General features: G+C 49.6%; 10 protein-coding genes across 10 annotated transcripts; 2 read left to right on the top strand and 8 right to left on the bottom strand.

Moving 5' to 3' along the window:
* Nucleotides 1-2,113: 2,113 nt before the first annotated feature.
* N7515_005996 (uncharacterized protein) lies at nucleotides 2,114-2,707 on the bottom strand (the record flags this gene model as incomplete). The annotated part of the gene is made up of 1 exon (XM_056666740.1): nucleotides 2,114-2,707. The coding sequence occupies one exon, from the start codon at nucleotides 2,705-2,707 to the stop codon at nucleotides 2,114-2,116; it is 594 nt and encodes a 197-aa protein (XP_056520336.1).
* Nucleotides 2,708-3,247: 540 nt separating this feature from the next.
* N7515_005997 (Winged helix-turn-helix transcription repressor DNA-binding) lies at nucleotides 3,248-3,463 on the bottom strand (the record flags this gene model as incomplete). Its single annotated transcript, XM_056666741.1, has 2 exons — nucleotides 3,248-3,354; nucleotides 3,388-3,463. 2 exons carry the CDS (start codon nucleotides 3,461-3,463, stop codon nucleotides 3,248-3,250), a joined length of 183 nt encoding a protein of 60 aa, XP_056520337.1.
* A 260-nt stretch (nucleotides 3,464-3,723) lies between these two features.
* On the bottom strand, nucleotides 3,724-4,443 carry N7515_005998 (uncharacterized protein; the record flags this gene model as incomplete). The annotated part of the gene is made up of 3 exons (XM_056666742.1): nucleotides 3,724-4,095; nucleotides 4,162-4,257; nucleotides 4,315-4,443. The coding sequence occupies 3 exons, from the start codon at nucleotides 4,441-4,443 to the stop codon at nucleotides 3,724-3,726; spliced, it is 597 nt and encodes a 198-aa protein (XP_056520338.1).
* A 1,150-nt stretch (nucleotides 4,444-5,593) lies between these two features.
* On the bottom strand, nucleotides 5,594-6,320 carry N7515_005999 (CIA30 family protein; the record flags this gene model as incomplete). The annotated part of the gene is made up of 2 exons (XM_056666743.1): nucleotides 5,594-5,780; nucleotides 5,836-6,320. The coding sequence occupies 2 exons, from the start codon at nucleotides 6,318-6,320 to the stop codon at nucleotides 5,594-5,596; spliced, it is 672 nt and encodes a 223-aa protein (XP_056520339.1).
* Nucleotides 6,321-6,644: 324 nt separating this feature from the next.
* Nucleotides 6,645-8,504, bottom strand: N7515_006000 (MFS transporter; the record flags this gene model as incomplete). Its single annotated transcript, XM_056666744.1, has 4 exons — nucleotides 6,645-6,891; nucleotides 6,947-7,078; nucleotides 7,138-8,124; nucleotides 8,194-8,504. 4 exons carry the CDS (start codon nucleotides 8,502-8,504, stop codon nucleotides 6,645-6,647), a joined length of 1,677 nt encoding a protein of 558 aa, XP_056520340.1.
* Nucleotides 8,505-9,214: 710 nt separating this feature from the next.
* On the bottom strand, nucleotides 9,215-10,593 carry N7515_006001 (Pyridoxal phosphate-dependent transferase major region subdomain 1; the record flags this gene model as incomplete). The annotated part of the gene is made up of 2 exons (XM_056666745.1): nucleotides 9,215-10,452; nucleotides 10,500-10,593. 2 exons carry the CDS (start codon nucleotides 10,591-10,593, stop codon nucleotides 9,215-9,217), a joined length of 1,332 nt encoding a protein of 443 aa, XP_056520341.1.
* A 539-nt stretch (nucleotides 10,594-11,132) lies between these two features.
* On the top strand, nucleotides 11,133-12,923 carry N7515_006002 (Amino acid/polyamine transporter I; the record flags this gene model as incomplete). The annotated part of the gene is made up of 1 exon (XM_056666746.1): nucleotides 11,133-12,923. The coding sequence occupies one exon, from the start codon at nucleotides 11,133-11,135 to the stop codon at nucleotides 12,921-12,923; it is 1,791 nt and encodes a 596-aa protein (XP_056520342.1).
* A 1,633-nt stretch (nucleotides 12,924-14,556) lies between these two features.
* N7515_006003 (uncharacterized protein) lies at nucleotides 14,557-15,651 on the bottom strand (the record flags this gene model as incomplete). Its single annotated transcript, XM_056666747.1, has 1 exon — nucleotides 14,557-15,651. The coding sequence occupies one exon, from the start codon at nucleotides 15,649-15,651 to the stop codon at nucleotides 14,557-14,559; it is 1,095 nt and encodes a 364-aa protein (XP_056520343.1).
* A 1,011-nt stretch (nucleotides 15,652-16,662) lies between these two features.
* Nucleotides 16,663-17,841, top strand: N7515_006004 (uncharacterized protein; the record flags this gene model as incomplete). Its single annotated transcript, XM_056666748.1, has 1 exon — nucleotides 16,663-17,841. One exon carries the CDS (start codon nucleotides 16,663-16,665, stop codon nucleotides 17,839-17,841), a length of 1,179 nt encoding a protein of 392 aa, XP_056520344.1.
* A 388-nt stretch (nucleotides 17,842-18,229) lies between these two features.
* N7515_006005 (putative glycosyl hydrolase) lies at nucleotides 18,230-20,976 on the bottom strand (the record flags this gene model as incomplete). Its single annotated transcript, XM_056666749.1, has 2 exons — nucleotides 18,230-19,639; nucleotides 19,699-20,976. 2 exons carry the CDS (start codon nucleotides 20,974-20,976, stop codon nucleotides 18,230-18,232), a joined length of 2,688 nt encoding a protein of 895 aa, XP_056520345.1.
* Between the last annotated feature and the right edge of the window lie 1,717 nt (nucleotides 20,977-22,693).

Raw genomic sequence — 22,693 nt, forward strand, 5'->3', positions numbered from 1 at the left:
TGGCTCAGCCTTTGCGCAGCTGACCTAATAGGAAACGAGCCTGACGTTTCCTGGATCCGATTGACGGCTTGACTCCGAAGATTCACGTGGATGGCAGAGGCAATTTTCGTGACAATATTCTTCGATTTGAGAATGCAATGTCCACGAGATCAGAATTGACGAAATTGTGTCTGTTCGCCTCCGCTTAAGTAGATGGTGGCGGCCCAATACTTCAGTGGTAGCCAGAGGCCTTCAAATTCAAATTTATTTGCCGATGATCATGCGGAATGACTTTGCAAGCATCGGAGCAGACCTGAATTGAGATGAAGGAGTCAGCGCCGAGCAAGCACGCTACCTTGATGCTATTGCAATGCTGGTTGGATGGTGCCTCCATAGTGCTTAGGCGCCTGTCGAGCGGTTAGTCGAACTACTTGATTCGCAGATACTCCTTCACTCTTTGGTCCACACCAGCGAGCATATTACGCAAGAGCCACTCACGATGACATCCGTCCTGAGGTAGCCAAGGCCATTTCATTCCCCGTGAACGTCGGAAGGCAAGCTACAGATCCCGCGAACCTTAACTCATCGGCATGATATAGCCCTAGACTTATCGGAATTACATAACCTTCCGAATGTAACCTTCCACTAGAAGTTATGTCTTTATGCAAATTCGCGGGGATGCGGAGTGCCCAGACTACGCTATTCTACGACTGCCGACTTGCATCGGTCTTTGCCTCAGTTTGTCACGGCTACGCCACCGGTATCACGGCCAAGGGGAATATTGAGCGCTTACAGGACCACCATATTGGACTATGTGATGCTTTTAACTCAGGTACCTACTTTCGAGAGCCGGAAGCATGAGCCAAACCTGACATTCCCGGTATTGTTCACATAAAAGCTTGATCAGATGCTATAACCTGGATTTGTCCACCAATCGGCACTGGGCGGTATATCGAATCACAATATAAAAGACATTTGAGCATATGCAATTGCTGTACAAAGGCGATATTACCATATTGATGGATGACACGTGCCTCATACGCGGGGCTTCCAGCAACAGGATCCTATGTAGCACCAACTGGCGAATCGTACAACCAAAGACTTCGCCAGTTGACAAGATCAGCATTGCCCCTTTTTGATGACTTTGGCAAAACCTAACTTCATCGGAACGTAATTAAGGACTGGGTGCCTGAGTGGTGTAAATTAGGGCCCGAAATGTGATCGGAACTCAGTTCAAATGCGGATATAGTCGGTAGCTTCCGAAATGGTTGATTATTGTAGTCGGCTGATGGAACTTCACGCAAAGCCCTTGTTAAAGCAGCAGTCTTGCGATGTTCCCCGCCGTATATCATGTGGATGTACACAGCATCGCCGTGTTGCCGAGGTATCAACTGAACTGAGCGAAATCGGTCCACGGCTTGATGAGTTATGTGAAGGGGTAGCAAGCACGTGCCTTGTTCACTAAAGTGGTAATCCCCAGACTCTTTCTGAAACAATGCGACTTGCTTCCGAGATTAGGTGGTACTCGGCCAGTATATGCAGTCTTGTTTGTCCTTGAGAGGTCCCTCGAAAAGACCAAGACTATCCCATGGGATCAGAATCATGACCTGATATGTCAGGCAACAACACAAGTTCCCAGGGCAGTACGGAGTAGATTCGAGTGTCTCGCCTGCATTCGGGATACATCATCGCAACAGAAACACTTTCAGACCATAGACAATGACATGATTTAGTGTTCAATGCCAATGGCCATAAAAGTGTCGAGCGAGGTATCGAGTGAGCCTTATGGAGAACCCGCCAGTTGACGGCGTGAAGTCTGCTGAAAACCAATCCAATCTACCACGCAGGTCTTCGAGAAGCTGTGTGAGAGAACACGAGAGCTCTAAGAACTAGATCACTTCTCTCTCACTTCTCTCTCACTTCTCTCTCACTTCTCTCTCACTTCTCTCTCACTTCTCTCTCACTTCTCTCTCACTTCTCTCTCACTTCTCTCTCACTTCTCTCTCACTTCTCTCTCACTCAACCACTGCAACTGCTTTCTTCCCACCACAACTCTCTTCCATCCCTTCATTTGCCACAACATGTGGGCCTTGGTATTTGCCTTTTGGGCACTGCAGTGCGCCCTGGGTAACACTCACCCATATGCCGCTGAGACTGCTCTGTCAATTTCAACTTCAGTGGTATGTGCCGAGGGACTGTGTGCTGTACTGAGCTCCAACACGGGTATCCAGCCATACCGGAAGCATGAATACGGAAAAATTCTCCAAGCTCGAGATACCACCGCAGGAGCTGAGTCGCCTGCATCGACTGCGTCCGCAACTGCTGAGACTACACCAGATGCATCCATATCGGAGCCTTCTACCATCAACACTGTGGTGACAAGCATGAGCTCCACGTCCGAGACAACAACTGCCATCACCAGTACCAGCACTAGCGCCGTCTCGACCTCTTCCATCACCGAGTCGACCACCGAATCCACCAGCTCAGAGTCGACCACCTCCCAATTGACAAGCTCCAGCTCAGGAACGACCAGCTTCGAATCCACAAGCTCAGAAGCGACTAGCTCCGAATCGACCACTCTCACTACTACAAGCCTTGAGTCAACCAGTTCGGAGTCTCCCAGCCCCTCGGAACAGACTACAAGTTCGCCCACCAGCACCAGCTTCTCAAGTGCGACACCAACAGGTATGACCCCCGCGGAGCTGCAGAGTGAGTATTGCCTCCACATTGCCAAGAGCGAAAAGCTACAACTTGCTGACAATTCTCAGAATGGAATCACGACGGTAACATAGGAGCCATAGTATTCGGTTCGGTTGTCGTCGCTCTTTTTATCGGCGTTATCATCGGCAACTGCGTGCGTGAGAAAGCAAAGGAAAGACGGTTTGCAGCCCGAGAACTGTTAAAGTCGAAGAATACGTCGTCTTCTACACTTCCTCTAGCCTTACAGAGCGGTTCTGCAGCCAACCTTCTTCCGGAACGACCTTATACTGTGATCGAACATAATGCCCGAGCGAGTCCCAGCCCGACACGAAGTGTTCCATCCTCGGTGTACCGTAGCCCCCGTTCCTCGAGAACTTCATTACCCCGAAGGGAACGACCACCAAGTCGGGTTCGGGAGTGGCAAGCAACCGTCCAGGATGATATTCCCATGGTCCGAATGAATAGCCGGGGATCTATCCGATGTTGAAACTATCTCGCGATTATCAACGGGTAAAATTCATACAATTCTCATCTTAATATCCGATCGGAACATCCTGATCTGGTGTCACTATTTCAGCTTCGCTTCAATAATACCATACCCATCGCCAGGTGGCGCCCAGAACTTGATAACCTGAAACCCAGCTCCTGGTCCATTGAGACTGGGATCGTTCCATACTATTACAGAAAATCATCATTTGCGAATCGTACATGGCAGGCAGCATAGCCCATCGCGGTCTGTCAGCACAAACTCCTCGAGGATCAGCTTCGAGTATCCCCGTTTCATTGCGCTAGCCAGCTGCGTAAGAATAATATGATTATCCTTGTCAGACCAATCGTGTAGTACACATTTCGTATAATAGATACGAGCGCCTGTAACATACGTAAGTGACTCTGCTGCGCATCTGCCTGGTTGAATGATGGCTGTCTACGAAGCATTTGCTAGCCTAGATATACGTGGAGTGGTACGAAAAGATAATAAGATGAAGGGCGGTCCCGCCAGCGGGAACCAGCCCAAATTCTACCTACTGCACATCATTCAGTCTCTCACCACATCATCCAGAAGAATTGTTGCACATGCCCCCAAAACGAGGAATGCCCCTCTGGTTGGTTCTGGTCTCCCTCGTCGCTTACCTCCTCCACACGGGCATCCTCAACACAGGCATCCTCCACACAGGCATCCTCCAACGCATCTACCGCGGTCTCCTCACACAAGGGAGACGGAAAGTATTGGAAGGGAGGCGGTTCAGACCCCGGACGATACTTGGGCTGGAATATACTGCCGCTATGGTGCTTGGCTATCAGCTTCTGGCAGTATGCAAGATCTTCGCTAATCTTGCGTTCCCATTCCTGCAAGCCGCGGTAGGTTACCAGCAACTCGTGCAGGTTTGCAAAAGCCGGTCTGCGCTTCTTTGCTGGCTGTATAGAGGTCAGCATTTGAATGGGGGGTCAGGTACTTCGGATTAGGATCAAGCTATAACATACCCTCGGAGAAGGAGTACCGTCGGAGTCACGTTTCCTTTTCTTCTTCCCAAGTCCAACAGGCTGCAGTGGCACCGAGGGCAGCGATGGCACCAATGCCTGCTATATCAATTAGTTAGTAGGTAGGGAGTAGGGACTATCTGAGTCGGTGCTTACCATCTGCGTATGCCATCTTTCGCCTGTGTAGACGAGAATGTCGTCGTCGAGGACATCGACGAAGTCCTCGTCGGAGTCCTCGTCGATGGTCTTGCGGTCTTCTTCGAACACTTGGTTGGTGGGCTCCATGGTGAAGATTGGTAGAGATGTATGGTGATAGATAGAAAAGGTGACAGTGAGGATGCGAGATTTAAGAAGGAATGAGGACAGTTTGGAGATGTTAAATAGCTTTTCAAGTAGGAGAGAGGCAGCAAACACTAATTGTGTGAATAGCCATGGTGCTCATTGTACCCATCAGGCAACCATCGATGCTATTGACAGAATAATATCTTACTCATGGTTTAAGTGTAGGTGTACCGCATGAATTACCTACACAGTAGCCGGCATTTATTCAATACACTGAATCCTATACATTGAATTCTATTCAAGGACTCATTTGGAGGGGAGACTCAGCTGTAACTAAATGGGACCTCCCTATACGTCTCCAATTGTCTAATTTGTCTATTGTCTATACAAACCGCGCAATATCAGGGTCCAAACGAGCATCATTTGGCGCGCACTCAGAAACATGGCGTGAACTTGCCAGTCTCAATATTGACCGTATTCCAGATCTTCGGGTGACGGAACTAGAAAGCGCCTGACGCATTTCAGGATTTCCAATCTTCAGCTGCGCCAGAATCCTCGCCACAGGCAAATAAAGGACGCAAATATTACCATCTTCAATCTTCACCGAGATGCCAATCGCCCCCTTGGCTCCAAGGCATCTTGTCTGCTCTCACTCCCTCACACCGGTTCCATAACATCCATCTGCCCCAAGCTTCTCAATCAACAGGCCCTTCAATGCAGTCATGAGGACAGTGCGGCCCGGCCCTGCCCGGCCCCTGGGCTGCGGAAAACCTATGGCCGGATTTTGCGGATAGCTTGCCAGTTGGCTGGAGGCTTGCCAGTTGGCGGAAAGCCTAGCCAAGCATGCGTCTGGAAATTGGCACCCACAAGTGAATACTGACAACCGGACAGAAGATGTTTGTTGATATTTTTCCTGGAAAGGTACCTTACACATCTCCTGTTCACCTTTCGTATAGAGTTAACACTACCTACCGTAAGTTACAGGCACACGCTTAAAGTGTTAACTGATATATCTCTCGCGGGGCCCGGGGTTGGGTCTTGTCCGTACCTAAGGTAGGTAGATGGGACTGACCTAATGATGGCTGGCATGAGTCATTTGATAGATGTCGACCATGCAAGCACACTTTGATATTGAATATCAAATATCATGAATTCAGAACAATGCGCAACAGCCTGAGAACCAGCTTCTGTTCTCTGTAGTTTCGTAAGAACCATCCGCCTTCTCGTTGCCCCAATCCGTGGACCCATTTCCTGAGGCAGGGTTATCAAGGTAACTCTCACGGAACAATCCAATCGAGTGAACCTCCAAACAGAAATACCCTTTTTGTTCCCCGAAGAAGCTACACAATTAGCACCCTTCTCTCAATCCTCATGCTCACTGAATACAAGACATACCTTCGAATCATAATGCGGAATCTCCTCACATGCGACAAATCCAATGGCCTCGCATTTTCAACCGGCTTTCCACGGTATGTCGGCTTCAATTCCTTCCACGGCACATGCACCGTGTGTCCAGTCTCTTTGATGCAGAAATCATATTCCCACACAAGAGCACTTTGCTCCCGACCATCTGACCGCCGTTCGGGGATTTCATCCGTCAGGGAGAAAGTATACCGCTTTCCGTCCGACTTGCCGACGCACAACACGATGCCGTCCTGTCCGGTGAGATCCCATGTCTCGTCGTCGCCAACTGTGCGTTGAGAGGCAAATCCGGCACCGCCGAGGGTCTCAATGTCGAGGTGGCCGCGGAACAGCACACCTTGATCGGTGGACACAAGCTCCGAGACTGATGATCCGCCACGGACGCGGTCGTCAGAGGCCGTCCAGCAATAGAGGTCCCAACGCGGTCCGAAAAGTAGTTGCTTATTGGAATATTCCATCGTGAGCTAAAGCTTTGTATGGTGAATTGGTTGAGAATCTCGGTAGCAGGTTGGATCGAATCGAGGGATTGCGGTATCATGATACTATCATCGCGATCGATCGGCTCGGCTGATCGCCCTATGACGTCATTGCGTCGACATCGTTTTGTGGCCTGACAAAACAGGTAGAAAGCCAGCCCTGGAGGAACCGCCAACTGGTGAAAGTCCACTTAGTGCTACCCATATCTACCTAAGCTGTTGATGTTTACATCTCCGTGGATTTGTCTTGATATTCGAAATAAAATTGGGGTATATTGCATTATAAACAGAAAAGGTCTATCAATTTTAGACATCATACGCTTTCTTTTCAACGTCATACACCGGCGAGCATGCCAGTTTACTTCTTGCTCGCAGCCATGGACCGTATATCTTGAACAGAACGGGGATAGGAATCATCAGGACAGCGATGCATCCAAGCATCGTGCCTGCCCATTGCACCCCCAGGTTCTCCATCATTTGACGGGAGAAAAGTGGGAAGGAGCAGCCGATGGCCGAGCGTAGGATTGTGTTTGCGGCAATAGTTGAGGCAGCCCTATAGAACTGGTCAGTCAATCATCCCATGTTGTAAATGTGCGAGGTCATCTTACAATGAAGGATAGCAGTCAACGATGTAATTGAAACACTGCAAAAAGATCAAGAAGATACCCGCTCCAGTGAGAACACCTGAGGCTACAGGAGCCATCCAGTGAATAGATGAAGTGTATCCGGTCCAACCAAACCTGTCGAGTATTAGCTGATATGTCCTCGACCACATTGAACAATATGAGAGATAGCTCACCAAAACATCCCACCGGCAAATGTCACAGCGCCCACAATTGCCGGCGAAAGGCGCCATTCGGGAATAGGTTTATCGTCATTGGCAGCCAGCTTCAGTCTGTATGCACTCTGGATCATGAGAATGTAAACACCACCAAGAAGTTCGCCGATGATAATGCCAATGAAGGCAAGCCCACCCACACCCATGTTCATGCCGTAAACGCCCTGGAAGACAACCGGGTAGGCGCCCAATAGAGCATACATAAGCCCATACACAAAGGCGATGTACAGCGATACCAGAAGCAGAATGGGCTCAGTGACCAACATCACAATAGGTCGAGCAAAGTTGTTGCGAAGAAGTTCTGCGAGTTCCACTTCCACCTCATCCTGTTTCGCATGGATGCCCCAATTGCGAGTCTGTCGGCGCAAAGTGGCTGCCTTGCGGACAAGGATGACAGGAGCATAGGTCTCGTCGAGGAAGAGGACAATCAGGCCAAAGCCCAAGAAGACCATGAATGCAGAGATATACATCGTCCATCGCCAGCCCAGCTCGCTTTCAGCAATGAATCCGCCAACGAATGGCGCTGCGAAGGGCCCGATGAAGACGGCCATGCAGAAGATTGACATGATAACGCCACGTTGCGCATTGTTGAATAAGTCTGCGAAGACCGCTGGAACAATTGAAATTGGACTGGCCGCGAACAGGCCAGCGAAGAATCGACAGATCATGATGGTCTGTATGTCTTTGGCAACAGCACATGAAATGGTGAAGATGCCGCAGCCAAAGATTCCAAGAGACAGCGGCCAGCGCCTGCCGATCAACTCTGAGCCTGGTGCCCAAATCGTCGGCCCCGCGGCGAATCCAAGAACATATAGTGTCACTCCAAGGGATCCAACTTCGCTGCTTATGTTAAATTCCTGGCTTACACCAGAAATAGCGGCCGCGAAGACGGCACTAGTGAACGATCCAGCAAAAGTACCATAGCAGAGGATGCAGACTAGAAATGTTCTGGTGCACTGTTAGAAGCTTGTGCCTAGGTTGATATCGAGCATCAAAAGCCAATGGAGATGAACATACCGTCTCGTCGTAGACCAGTTGTATGGATGTAAAGGGTCATTGGCTCCATCAAATTCCACCACGTAGTCTTCAGAATCCGGGAGCAGAGGTGGATAGTCTTTGTTGGCGCCCATTGCAAGCCATCGGTCTCGGGGTTCAGGCCCTCTTGTAGAGCCTACAGTTGTCTTTTGTTGCAGTCGATATGTGTTGATACGCGTAAGCTCGAGTGTGTCGACATGGTCGATCGTCTCATCCGATTGATCGCTGCGAGAGTCACTGGAATATTCGTGGTCTGGTTCATATTTGTCCGGGTGTTGAGTGTGATAATCCATTGTGTGTTGTCATGGCAATCTTTTTCAAGCAGCTTGAGAAGTTTTGGATGGATATACACCTGTCTGAGCGAGGAAGGCCACCCAGAGGTATATGTCCCTCTTGAAATCGGCGAATCCATCATAATTTTTCATCCTAGTCTCCAGTCTTTCGGCCCAACCCACCAGCTCCATCCAAAAATGGGCCCTGATTCTATCAGAATGACCACATTCATGGCCAAGAATCGTCCTTGAAAGCTCCATACTTTTCCGCTGCGGCTTAGCTTTTATATCAAGGTCCACCTTTCAGCCACAGTGCCCTGACAGCAAAAGATGAGAACCAATCAAAGATTGGGTCGTGCTCGGGTATGGTCGGAAATGTGGCTTGGATTAGCTAATAAAACTTTCTGCCGAGGGCAACCGAGCATAGCCGTCATCAAGTTTGTCTCAGGTGGAAGAAAACTCTTCTAGTGTAGAAACATAGTACGCTTTTGATAGAACAGGAATTGGTGATCATACACAATTCGGGATACTCACCCGACTCGGTGAACCATGTCTAGATCTGACCGGACACGCCACATGAAGCCGATAGAACGTATGCCCGCGCCATGCCGAAGCCGTCGGAGAGGGTCTCGGGCCGGGACGACCGCTTGGTACACTGGGGGGCAATTGATATTTCTAAACTCCATTATTTCTGTTGTGGATATTTCATGAGGATGTGTCCCTCATCTTTCTTATTCCTGTATCTTCTCACAGAGCTCTTTCAATGTCCAGCCCGCCCATTCGAAGTCGCTGGCCTCGAGGTAAATTTGCGCACTTAATCGAACCCACCAAGAACCTTGAAATGGAAACACTGGCATGAATGTCCTGTAGGATTGAATCATGGTCTGCTGCATCCACTCGGTCACAGTTGTAGGCGAGCCATCTAGCCCCTTGACCAGGCTGTCTTCTCCCGAAGTGGGTTTCCTGATAGGAAGAAGGATATTGACCATACAGCAGTTTGTCAAGGTATGTGCAGTGTTGTCCAGAATTCTGGTTCCCAGAATATCTGCGACTCTCTGTCCACCTTTACGGGACAAGTCCATGCAGTAATGTCGAATCGCGGTTTCGCCTCCACATACCTCCTCCCTCCATTTCAGAGCTTCAGGTACTGCCAAGTAGGCGAAGTTGTCGGTCGTTCCAACAAATTCGAAATTGGAAACGAAGTCCGTCTTTCCTGGCCCCACTGTCCCATTTGATGTGGACCCAGACCCTTCCCCCTGCGACCGAGCTTTGAACCCATGGCTAGTTGGTAGAGTGCTTCGGATCATAGCTTGGTTTCGCTCAGGGACGTATAGCACGGCACATCCACGAGGTGCGAACAGCCACTTATGGCAATTGCTGACGAAAAAGTCCGGGTCCAGCGATGACAGATACAGGTCAATTTGCCCAACCCCGTGCGCAGCATCAATCAAACTCAGTACACCTTCTGCTCGACAGAGGGCCGTGAGCTCCTCAAATGGAAGCCGAATTCCCGGGTTCGAAGCTATGGTGTCAAATATAGCGATGCGTGGGCGAAAGCCTTCCCTGCGTGAAGTCTTGATGGCTTCTCGATACGCGGAGACCATCTCGGAGTCTTCAACTGGATGTGTCAAGCCAATCTGTCTGGTGCGAACTCTGCCATTGCTGGCTTCACAAACATTTGTAGCCATATTGCGACATGCCCCATATATCACATCCAATTGGAGAATCTCGTCTTTTCCGTCATCGCTCCATACCATATTCCGCAGGATGGTGTCAACTCCAGTGCTGGCGTTCGGGACGAAGACAATGGTGGACTCAGGCACCCGAAGCCAGCCACTCATCGCAGCCCGGGATTCATCCAGAACTTTAGGAAAGCGATATTTGATGAAAGGGCATGGGTTTGTCTCGCATTCTTCGCGTAGTTCATTCACCTTCCTGCGGATGGCGATTGGCGATGCTCCAAATGACCCTGGTGTTGTGAGCAGCCATTCTGGCGGGGAAACAGGCAATGCTTACCATGATTTAAGTTTCGATAATCAGGTGGGAAAGAAAAATGCCGAAGCATTTCATGGCCGAATGGTGTGCGCTCATAATGGTTGCGAGGTGACATGTTATCGCACGGTTCCTGGGCTTCAGTTGAATCGGACCTTGAGAAGTGTCCTTGTCTGGGTCCTAGGTCGTAGAACCTCAACTTATCCAACGTGACTCAACGTGGCTCAACGTTCTTCCCCTCATGATCCACTTTAAGTCTCGTTTTTTTTGTGGCCTCGATGCTACCGAAGAATACAACTCCGGCAACGCGTAAACGCGTACAAGGCTCGGGCTCGGGCCCCTGCGAGATCTCGGACTTACCCCGCGATACGAGAAATCCGCAGATCAGCGACTGAATAAGATATGGGCAGGAATGATATTGGCGTACTATTGGTGGAATCAATTTAATGCCTGCCGACATCCGGACTGCGTTATCGGCCATGTTAACAGTGCTCAGAGATATGCACTCCGCATCTCAACCCCACACGTTCTGTATAACCGGGGGCTAAATCTACTCCGTTGACTACAATGTACCCATTTGACAGCCAACGACTGCCGTCTCACTTCTTACCTTCACCAACCTAGGTATCCCGATGTACCTGACATCGTCATCTGAACATGGCGACACATATTGAACCCGACAACGACATCGAAAGAGTCAACGATGGGTATCCTGAACAACCCGAATTTCTGAAAGCAGACAGGGCACCCATTGACACAGGCACCTTGCAACGACGCCTGAAGTCAAGACACATTCAGTTCCTTGCTCTCTCTGGCGCTATTGGTACAGGCCTTTTCGTGAGTACAGGCCAGGTACTTTCGCTGGCTGGCCCCTTGTCTGCGGTACTTGCGTACCTTATCACAGGCTTCAATCTGTACGCAGTGATCAACAGCATGGGTGAAATGGCAACATGGCTTCCCATACCTGGTGCTGTCCCAGTATATGCATCCCGGTTTGTTGATGAAGCCCTGGGTTTCACTCTGGGCTGGAACTACTGGTATCAGTTTGCCATTGGCGTCCCTATCGAAATCAGCGCAGCTGCTCTAGTGATCGAGTACTGGCCCAACGGTATCTCCCCCGTCGTTTGGATCACCATCCTCTATGTCGTCATCTTTGCCGTCAACTGCCTTCCCGTGCGAGTTTATGGCGAAGTCGAATTCGTCCTAGGGTCGATCAAGCTCACAACCATTGTGGGCTTGATGCTGCTCATGTTCATCATCACACTTGGCGGCGCGCCAACGCACGATCGCATCGGATTCCGCTACTGGCAGCATCCGGGTCCTATGAATACGTACCTGAAAGAGGGGGATCTCGGTCGCTTTCTCGCCTTTTGGAAAGTCTTCATCCAGGCAACGTTCAGCTACGGGGGCAGCGAAATGGTGGTCGTTGCAGCAGGCGAGACTGAAAACCCGCGGCGCAATATCCCAAAGGCCGTGCGTCGTGTCTTTTGGCGCATTGCCATCTTCTATGTTGGCAGCGTCTTCCTTGTCGGTCTATGCGTTTCGTCTCGAGATGGCCGGTTGCTGAATGCTATTGCCTCAGGGGCGGCAGGCGTAGGGGCAAGTCCTTTTGTGATTGCGATCGAGAATGGAGGCATTCGCATACTGCCCTCCATCATCAACGCCGTCGTACTCACATCAGCAACATCTGCTGGTATCTCATTTTTCTATGCGTCGACACGAATCCTTTATTCGACGGCATTGGATGGAAAGGCACCGCGGGTGCTCCGCTTCGAGAGATTCGGTGTGCCATATGCCTGTGTTGCCGTGACTGCCGCGTTGAGCCTGCTGATTTATCTCAACGTCTCGTCAAGCTCGGCCGAAGTGTTTTTCTGGATTAGCAACCTCAGCTCTGTAAGCACTCTGATCGTGTGGACCTCAATCTGTGCAACCTATATTCGTTTCTACCAAGGGCTGAAACATCACGGCATCTCACGATCCTCTCTTCCGTTTAAATCACCTTTTCAACCTTTCATGGCATACTTTGCTATAGTCTTTTCCACGACTGTGGCATTTTTCAATGGCTTTGACGCTTTCTTCCCAGGCCATTTCACCGCCAAGGCCTTCATCCCGCCTTATATTGACATTCCCATTTTTGCTTCCCTTTTCTTGGGATACAAATTTGCCAAAGGAACAAGTTTTGTCAAGAAGGACGATATGGATTTCTGGTCTGGCAAAGAAGAGGCCGATCAACTGGAATCCACGTGGGTTGAGCCTAAGCCTCGCAACTTTCTTGGTAAGTCCATTCCCTCTATACTCTGCTCTGGTCGTCTGACGATGATGCTTATGACGTTTTTGGTTTTTCAGAGCGAATGTGGTTTTGGATTGCGTGATTCGAAAGAAACCGTTTGGCCCGGGCTGGAGCATCCCTTTGTGATGCGGGCAATTTGCGTCCAAATCCCGCTCTGAAAGCGTATTTCGACTGAGATATCCCCTGAGTCCGAACATGATAATAGAGACCTAGGGAACACCGTCTGACCGTCATACCCTGGCAATTGTGACATTATATGTTCCATTCAAATATGTCAGTGTATGTACAGCCATACAGTTCCAGGTAGACAAACTGTCGAGGAATATGGGTAGTAGAAATACGCTAGACTAGATACGGCTTAGCGGTTTGTGTAAGCGAGACGCACGTGTCCTCGCCTCCGCTCGGTAACTAATTTTTGTTTACATTTCCTCTTTTCATTCTCTGTAGGTGGTTACGCGCGCTACTTCTCCCGCATCTCATACTCAAACCTTCACCCCCTCGTCCTCACTAGTCACTCGCGTCTCTTTGCCCTGCGTCTTCAAGAATGGATACTCAGGTAGGTTATCTTTTGCACTAAGTGCAATAGCAGCCGTGCAAATGATGAATTTCATGTCAACAAGCAAGGGAAGCGGGACAAAACTTGCAGTGACTGAGAGAATGTCTTCGAATGACGCTTGCAAGTTTTGTTCCGCTTCCCTTGTTTGTTGATTTGAATTTCATCCATTGCGGTTTTTTGGACGGTTTTTACTGTGGAGTCACAGTACGGGGTTTGGCCGCTCTTAGTCCCACGCTCCACGCTCTCCCACACCGAGACCTCGTAACACGATGGGCGGCGAAGAGGAATCACGCACCTCTATCAAGGTATCCCACGGTTCATTCCGACGTTGGCCTGGAGGTCCTTAGGTCTAGGAGTCTAGTGCTAGTATTTTGGATGCGCACAATGAAAATGGCGTGGCAGCACTCCGGATTGACAATTAATATGCTATCTTAACACATCGATTGCGTTCCTCAGACTCACAATCTTCGAGTGAATCTTTACTGTTCCTCCCGCAGAGTTCCTTCCTGGATACTGTCGGTATATATTCCACTGTGACTTGGCGGCTTCCCTTCTTGCGTGCCGCTCGGCGTTGTGGGAAGCCGTTAGCCGCCAAGTCACAGTGGAATATACCTATACCGACAGACAGTCTGTCTAGTATATAAAATAAGTCAATCTAGGACCAGCTTTGGGTCCTCGTTAAGTCCATCTATTTCACTGAGCGCGGAGTCAAGTACGAAGAGAGATGTCTCTACGTAGCGATCTCACCGGGATAGATGGTCATTATTATGTACCTCCTAGGTAAGAATGCTGTATTCATTCGGGCCTCATATGTGATTACCTTGTCGCCACAATACCCCACAATACTGCCTATCAACTCTTACTATGTCCGCCTAACAGCGCAAGTTGCTAATGTACAAGGTGTGCCGGTTATACATTCACTCGAGTACATGTGTCCCGACAAGTCAAGGGAAGTACATTGCTCTCCAGTGGAGTCAGCCCACTGCCAGCTTGCGAGTGAGGCGGACACCAAAGGGACTTCATGCTGATAGCTAATAGGAAGGCACTTAAATCGACCATTATGTGATGAAGGACTTTCATTGATATTCTCTCTTGACAGCGATAGGTACACAAAAGCGCAAGACACCGGTATCGAAAACGGACCAGGGAGGCCTTGATTCCCTCAGAGTCTCAAATGCTGGAACGGGCTTCGTTATCCCTCTTCTTCCCACAGTTTAAGTACCGTGGCGCGGTACTTAGTTGCTGGATTCTTTTTCCCTGGCTCGCTCCGCAATTTGACTTAGCCGATGAGTGGTACACAGAGCAAAAAATTCCGGTTCCATTCCCCCGAAGGAGCTCATGGACCGAAAGAGAGCAGGCCGAGAAACTGCGGTTATTGCCTTGGGCGAGCCACGGGAGTGCGGGGCCGAAAGGGAGTAGACGCGGCGGCTCGATTCATCTACGAAATATTCTGTCCCATTTTCGCAGTCAGAGAAACGATCTCCGTGACCATGGCCAATCTGCTCCGGGCCCGGGGACTGCCACAGCTCGTCGTGGGTGGGACGCACGAGATTGGTCTCCTTCTGACGGCGTTGGCGCTGACTGAAGTGGGGACCACTGACGACTGAGCCACTTGTGGAGGTGATAACAACAGACTCGAGGGCCTCGGCGCGGAGTTGGTGCTGACTCACTCTGTCGGAGTCATTTTCGGGGCCAGGCACGAGCCCGGGTCCAGCGGTACCGGCAAGCCCCACACGATGAAGACTTGCCAAAGTCGCGTTGCGCAGGCTCAGCTGCGGGGGCAGATTGGTAGTCTGAATGCAGGGACCTAGGTCAAGCGAGCTGATCTCGCTTTCATCCAAGACAACAGGTCGCGGATGGACTGAGGGCGGTGCAGTGGGACCAGGTTCTCCAATTGGACTGAAGCTTGGGTCTTGGAAGTTATCCAGACATTGATTGCTTATTTGATGTATCTCAGGAGGTGCTGGGCCCAACGCGCGGATTATTTCAAGACGCAAAGCTGCGAGTGTCAGAAGGTCGCGTTCAGTCGCGGTGATATGGGAGTTTTGGACGTCGGCATTGCGGAAGTCGGTACCGACGTCGTTGGTCTCCGCGACACTGGTGCTGGTAATGTCGTTGTCGACGGCGTTAGAGCCAACGACGTTGCTGGCGGTGACGACAACGTTGGCATGAACCGGGTCCGGGTTATTGGTATTGGCGACTACGTCGCTGGCGGCGACAAGGCGGCTGGTGTCGCGCTGGGAGCTTCCGACATTTGCATCCAAAGTACTCAAGGGAGATTCCTCCCGGTCAACTTTGGAGTCAACCTTCGGACCGATAAGATCAGACATAGTAATGAAGGAGTGCGTGGCCACACGTGTTTATGGTGCGTGGTGATACGGATTGAGTGTTGATAAGGACGATAGCGTGGAAGTAAGAAATTTTCTCTCTTAAATACACGCACTCGACCCTATTGGAAGGCGCGACACCTGCACTTTCCCTCGAAGACGATTTCCCTCGAAGACGACGACCTACAGCTTTTTACCACGGAATTTTGTGACATAAATCCAAGGTCTTGAGTTCTAAGGTTCTCCAGTTGCTAGGTAACCAAACCATTCATATCTAACAAATATCCGCATCAATGGATGCACTTTGTATGGAGTAACAGCCACAAAGAAGACGGACTACAATATGCTGCCTATGCATGCCTAGCAGATGTAGAGAATCCGACGGATTTCGTTATTTAGGTTCGTTGCACTATATTATAAGGGGTTGAATACATTACAAGTCAGAATGAAAAGGCAGCACGCATGAATCAACGTTGACTATCTTCACATAGTTGCAGAACTAGCCTGAGGCCGGTTCACTTGTAATCGCTATGACAACTGCACACTTTTCCCGGTGTCACCATTCTGAATACAAGGAGCGGTTGTGTAACACCCTTGTTTTATGTGTGCATAGAATGGTCGTGGCCCTACTCTTACATCCATGCCCGTACGTCGGTTTCTGTCAGCAATGCCTGAGGTCGGCAAAGAATATGAGGGTCAAATGCATCCGCTTTGATTATGAGGTCGGTAAGGACCAGGTATTCAAATTGATGCCTGCGTGTGCCACAGCACACGCTCATAGTCAATATCACATGTACTTCGCTATGGAGGAGGTACCTTTTTTTAAGTACTACTGCGTATAGATTCCCCCTCATTCCGGCTTATTCCCAGGTGAGGGGTAACCAAAAGTCTTTTCACACGTGAAAATCCGGGGAAGGTAACTTATTTCTCCACTTTCTCCACCTTTTTCCAGATCCTACAGACCCATTTCGACAGACAAACACAGATGTAAATATTCAGAACTATTCATTAATAATGAGAGCGACTTCATTGCCTCCTTTCTCTTCACTTCCAGTTGAGCTGGTCGAGTCGATCACAACTCTCCTCGATGCAGATGGTCTATTGGGCCTACGTTTAGTCTGCCGCGACCTCCAGAAAAAAACATTCCACCACTTTGCTCAGCGTTTCTTCTCCTCCATCAAGACCGACCTCTCCTACGAAAGCCTGAATCGCATAAGTGCACTTTCTCGGAATGTCGCATTGTGCCCTTACGTGCAAAGTTTAGCCTTCGTGCTTCAGAACGGAGTCGGTCGCGGCTTAGTCTGGAACCGTCATCCATGGGGTCCCATATCTGCTCCCCTGGAGGTTGAAGCCATCCGAAGCCTGCGAGATAATCTGATCCAGAACTTGACTAACTGTCGTTCGTTTTTTATTTTCTGTCGATACCCAGAGGGCCATCCGGAGATGAGCCATGTTACTGTCACGGATGCTGTCGCCATATTTTTTGCCCTCGTCGTCGATGCCGGTCTACCAGTCTCGTCATTTCATCTCATCTATGCAAATAAATATTCCCGCACATTGATGATGGATATGCGTCGTCTCCCCAAGCTCCTATATCGCCAACCGCAGTTCAAACATGTGTGGAGCAATCTACAAAAACTCTCTCTGGAGCAGTATCTCACTTTGGAGAACTTCGGTTTCCTGCTTGAGCTGGTTCTCAGCGCCCCCAATCTCCAGACACTTTTGTTGAATCTTGGCTCCCACGACCTAGCGGCTGAATTCATGCATGAGCTGGCTGAAACCGCCTCCTTCTCCAAACTGCGTGAACTTGCGTTTTTCCGAACAACCATGCGGGCTGCTGATCTCCATAAACTACTCGGTAATGTCCGCCCGAACTTGATTTCACTCACATTGTATCATGTCTCGCTGGCGCCGGGAAATGACTGGGCCCCGTTACTCAAAGAGCTTGGTCAAGGGTTCTTGGCTTTGCAGAGTATCTCGTTATATTATTTGTGGGCAAGCACGCCTGCTAAGGGTGTCCTGAACTTCCCGGACATTAAACAAAGGTCTACATTATGTGCTTCGAAAGGCCAGCATTTCAACATCTTGTACTCCGAAGACATTAAGAGTCCCACTGTCCTTGGGGTGGAGTATACCGGGGCGAGGATGTCATATATGCTGAGCCTGTTGCACAGACCGACTGAATGTGCTTGATTTGATGTACACCCTGGATTGCATTCTTCATGAATTTTGTCTCACCCTCATATGTATCGGTTTTTATCACCTTTCTTTTCCCTTCAATTGTTTAACAGATGATCTCTCTATGGTAATCTATTTCAATCTGATTATGTCTCAGGGATACTCATGATGGTAAATTTGAATTCATTGAGTATCTTCATATGGATTGAGGAGAACAATACATACAATTCAAATGATGCCAAGCGATCAGGACACACGTTCTTCAAGCTTCGGTTGTAGTATAGATATTAGCCTTGGGATATGAGGTTCCAGATATCAGACACGCTCTATATACAGGAGGTAGCAACAATCGCATGTCCTCGAATCACAGGAGCAAATTGCAGGTCCTTAACTTGTTTCTCACTCATTTGTGTATTTCCAGGCTCATCTTTTTCACATTTCTTCCTGTGATCTCGATCAAAGATCGCTGGATATCCTCGGGGAAAGCGACAGTCACGCGAACCTTCTCTTTCGGCCAGAGAGTCACGTAGTTGTCGGACCAATAAACAGGGGCTATGTCTTGCTGGCTGAGTGCATTGACAGCGTTAAGCCGAATGAAAACTGCTGGGCTCGAGGATTGATTTTCAAGCACGACCTCGGCGTGAGTCAATCCATCTCCTGACGGCGTCTTCAAAACATTCACCGAAGCTTTCAGAGTAGCCGTATTCAATTCCTTCAGCTTGGTGTAGTCGACAAACTTGGCGACTGGTGTGTAGAACCAATCGGACTCGGACCAATCCAATTCATCAATGGTAGGAGAAAGCCAGTACACATTCCGACTGAGGACCTCTTCTGTCTTGGAATCGGTGAGGATAAGACGGAGGAAAGCGATATCTTTGATCTGATCCACGGCACCAAGCGAAGTCACCACCTTGGAGGAAAGCGGGTTTGTAGTGGCCTTGACTTTCTCACTGGAGATTTTCCTGCCATTGCCATCAATCAAATCAACCAAGATCTGCCGATCGCCTTTCTTTTCAAGTGAATGGTTAATCAACCAAACACTTTGGTTCTCATAGTCATAAGCAACGTGTTCCAGGCGCGCTCCAACCTTGGTGCCATAGTAAGCTCCCATCGGGCTGAGATAGTAGTCAAACAGCTGCCAGTGCAGATTTGGCCAGGCACCATTCAACATCCAATAGATAAGTCCTGTGGCTGGTCGACTGGCATTTTGTTGCGTTGAGTAAGCCTCAAATTGGGCTCGGGTAGCCTCATAATCTGCCATTTGAGTCTTGATGATGTAGTCCTCCAGACTAGCTGGCTTCCCGTAGCGAGCAAAGAGAGCCTTGTTGTAAATGGAACGGTCGTAGAATTGTGAATCATATCGGGACATGTGATACAGTTTCGCATCTGGTTCCTTCCACAGGGTGTCGAGGTCAGCATCGGACATGAATTTCTTCAGGCTGCCCATCTCCGGAGTTCCAACTCCAGCACCCAGTTCGGAGCCAAAGCCAAATGCTGCTCCCTGTTGGTCGTTGTACCAGTAGTTCGGAGGTACCCAGTCGTATGGGCCGTCCATTTTCATCCCGGATGGTCCAAGGGCCTTGGGATATCCACGCTTGCTGGCGGACGCAATGATCGGATTAGGCCAATCCATAGCTTTGAGAGCATCCAGGTAGACCTCCGTCGCTTTGTTATTTGGCCAGTAGTCTGATCCGACCAGAAATCCAAGCATCGACGCATGGCTTTGCATCATCTCTGCCTCGTGTAGCATCGCAGCTCCTGCAATCGGATAATCCGATTCACTCCATTTGACGCCGTTGGCATCATGATTGTACTAAACACATCTGAGTTTTAGCGGTGGGCAAGGACATTTGATGAACTCTCGAGACGTACCTCCCACGCTTCCCATTTATCACAGCACTCCCATCCGGCCAGAACCATCAATCCCATCTGATCGGCGAGGTCATAAAGTTCAGGGTGCTCCTGGTTTCCCTCCAAGCGCACAGTGTTGAGACCCATGTCTAGCATGTATCTGAACATTGTCCGAACTTTTTCAACGTCAAATCGTAGGAAGATATCCGGTCCATACCCGGCTCCAATGACCTGGAAGCGCTCGCCATTGACAAAGAATTCGGTGTCATTAAAGCGATTCAAGTTAGATGACACATGACGAATGCCGAACTGTCGACGATTTGAGCTATCCGACACGGTCTTTCGAGGTTCCTGCATGATGGCATCGGCCTGTACTGTATACAAAGGCTGCTCACCCCAAGTTGCAGGCCACCAAATAGCAGGATTGGGAATTGTCACATTCAAGGCGACCGTTTCTTTCCCGTTTGAAGTCAAAGCGAACGCCTCATTGAATTGGGCAACTTCATGACCATCTGGTCCTGTGATAGTGCCGCTTACCACGACCCGGTGGTCTATGGATTCATGGTTGATCAAGTCAGTTCGCAAAGTGACCTTCACCGGCTCATTTTTGGGGGCAGCAAAATTATGGATGATGCGAAGTGGTGACATTGAGACCGCTCCGGTCTGAGCAAGGTCTACGTGCCGCCAGACCCCGGTACCATTGTCTGCTGGGTAGGGATTCCAGTCCACGAACCCCATGGCAAAATCGCGAAGATAGTTTGTCGGATAAGCACGAATGAGAAGGCAATTTGCGCCTTTCTTGACATGGTCGGTCAAGTCGTACTGATTGCCGCCATAGGAGCCTTGCTGCTGGTCGCTTTTCGTGACGAGCACCCCATTCAGATAGATATCTGCCTTGGATGTAATTCCGTGGGTTTTGAGGGTGAAGTATTGGCCAGTTGCTGGGTTTAATGTAAACTCTTCGCGGTAAAGCCATGGCTTGTCGAAGATCGAGGGATTGGCGACAGATTCCATATTGTCTGAGAAGAACACATCCGTCTCGTTGTATACCCCGTTCTCGATGAGTCCAGCCATGACAGTGCCCCGGGCACCGACCCTGTACCATGATGAGATATCTGCCCCCGGAGCGGATAATGCAGTCATGTTGTCTGGTACTCTGGTCACTGACTGAAGATGCCACCCTGGGATAATCGCAACGTCGCCAGCAGAGGCGACAAGGAACTCTGAACTGACAGTTGCTGCAAAAGCATTGGCACATATTGCCAGTGCTGCCGACAGTCTCCCCATATTCCCTCGCATGGTAGAAGTTGTTTTCTGCCTTTGTGAGATACACGGAGAGATACCGACAGCAAATCTGCTCCGGTATATTTATATTTATTGTGAGAAAACCACTGTAATGGCTCAAAGGGCCTGTATCCGAACAAAAAATAGTGGCGGGGTTGTGTACAGACCCTACGGACCTAGGGGATCAGACTGAGTCACTGCGTCAAGGTTGATACAACCGTGGGATGTGTATGTAGTTCCGCATCATGTCCGACGATCTTTTGGGGCATATAACTAGGCCATGGCAACTTCCGTAAACCTGCGGATTTCGCCGATGCTGCTTTGATGGTCGGAGACTCGGAGTCAGTCCCCAACAAGGCGGCTGCAGCACTTGGCTGTCCGCACTATTGGCGATCGTCGGGACGACATTTGATTCCGACGGGGAATGAAGTAGTTGACCATTTTCCTATTCTGGCCTTGTTTATCAGGTTAGTAGTATGGTCAAATATTTATATTGAGCTCTTCCTGTAAAATTGTTTGAATGTTTGTTAAGTTTGCACTTTTCATTGCAAGACGTCGCAAACGCCAACTGGTTAATGCCGGATAAACCAGGCAGAGAACTCAGGCTGCAACTTTAGAGTTCAGGCCACATAATCAGGAACAAGGATAATCAGGCAACAAGGCAGACACACCTATTTGTCCTCCTTCTCATTATTGAGCAAACAAACTACTTGTACTCCGTACACCCTAACTTAACTAGACCTTCAGAGACTCGCATGTGTCTCCTCTGTTCAGGATTGAGTTGTCCTTTGGGGAGGTCGATATTACATAGCCTCCCTAGGGGTTTACCCCTGCGGTATGCCGAGACCTTGGAAGCTCTAACTAGCCCCTAGGCTGGACGCGAACCTCTTCAACGCAGTTGAGCCTGGGCACAGAGTCACCTGTTACTTTTTAAGCTGGAAGGAACCCTACAATCTGATTGTATCGCTTCAGTGTACCGGTCAGCACAAAGACAAGCAACAAGGCGCGGGCCCCTACTGAACAGGGGCACAGGTTACAACATCGGAATGCGGCGATCGTTGCATCGCGGTCGTTTGCGGCCTTGAACCATCCTGCCCACACCCTTTATCCACTGCCTCCTCTAATCAGCTAAACCCTCGTCTGATTCGTTGGCCCCTGTTAACTGATCAACTTGATCTGTTTGACAGCTGCTCCGGAATGCCACGCCGATGGCTCATTGTGGAGCGCCAACAAGATGGACCATGGAAATGCCGGGCTTCCGTTGCACCTTCGTGGTTTCATTGATCTATTTTGGGTAGAATGATCTTGTATCTGTGGAACTCATGCTTAATGCATTCGAGAATTGAAGATGCCTTCGTTCAATGCCCCCTACAGGAGCTGCGATAAAGGTTTAGGGAACCACGCCTTGTTACCATGCCAGTGCTCCTGAGGCAGTTGGAATGTGGTCTCCGATCCACATACACACTCAATTCTCTTTCCCATCTCTGTCTCTTGCAGGCCCTGACGTTCTCTAGGGTTCTCTTTCGTCTTTCTATAACCCATCCCGCTAAAGGTTGGGGAACTCTTCATTATATCACGTCGCCTGAAACTCGAAATTGAGTTATTTCGTACGCGATTCCCGAACCAGGGACAATTGAATCACTTTGCAGAAATTCGGCCGCCTTGGTTTCCCATCTTTGTGAAATTCGGGGTCAGCAGTTCAGCTTTGGGCCAATCTTGAAGGTCATTCCCG

This window comes from Penicillium bovifimosum (assembly GCF_028826915.1).
Source record: "Penicillium bovifimosum strain IBT 22155 chromosome Unknown utg000005l_segment0_segment0, whole genome shotgun sequence".
Lineage (NCBI taxonomy): Eukaryota > Fungi > Ascomycota > Eurotiomycetes > Eurotiales > Aspergillaceae > Penicillium > Penicillium bovifimosum.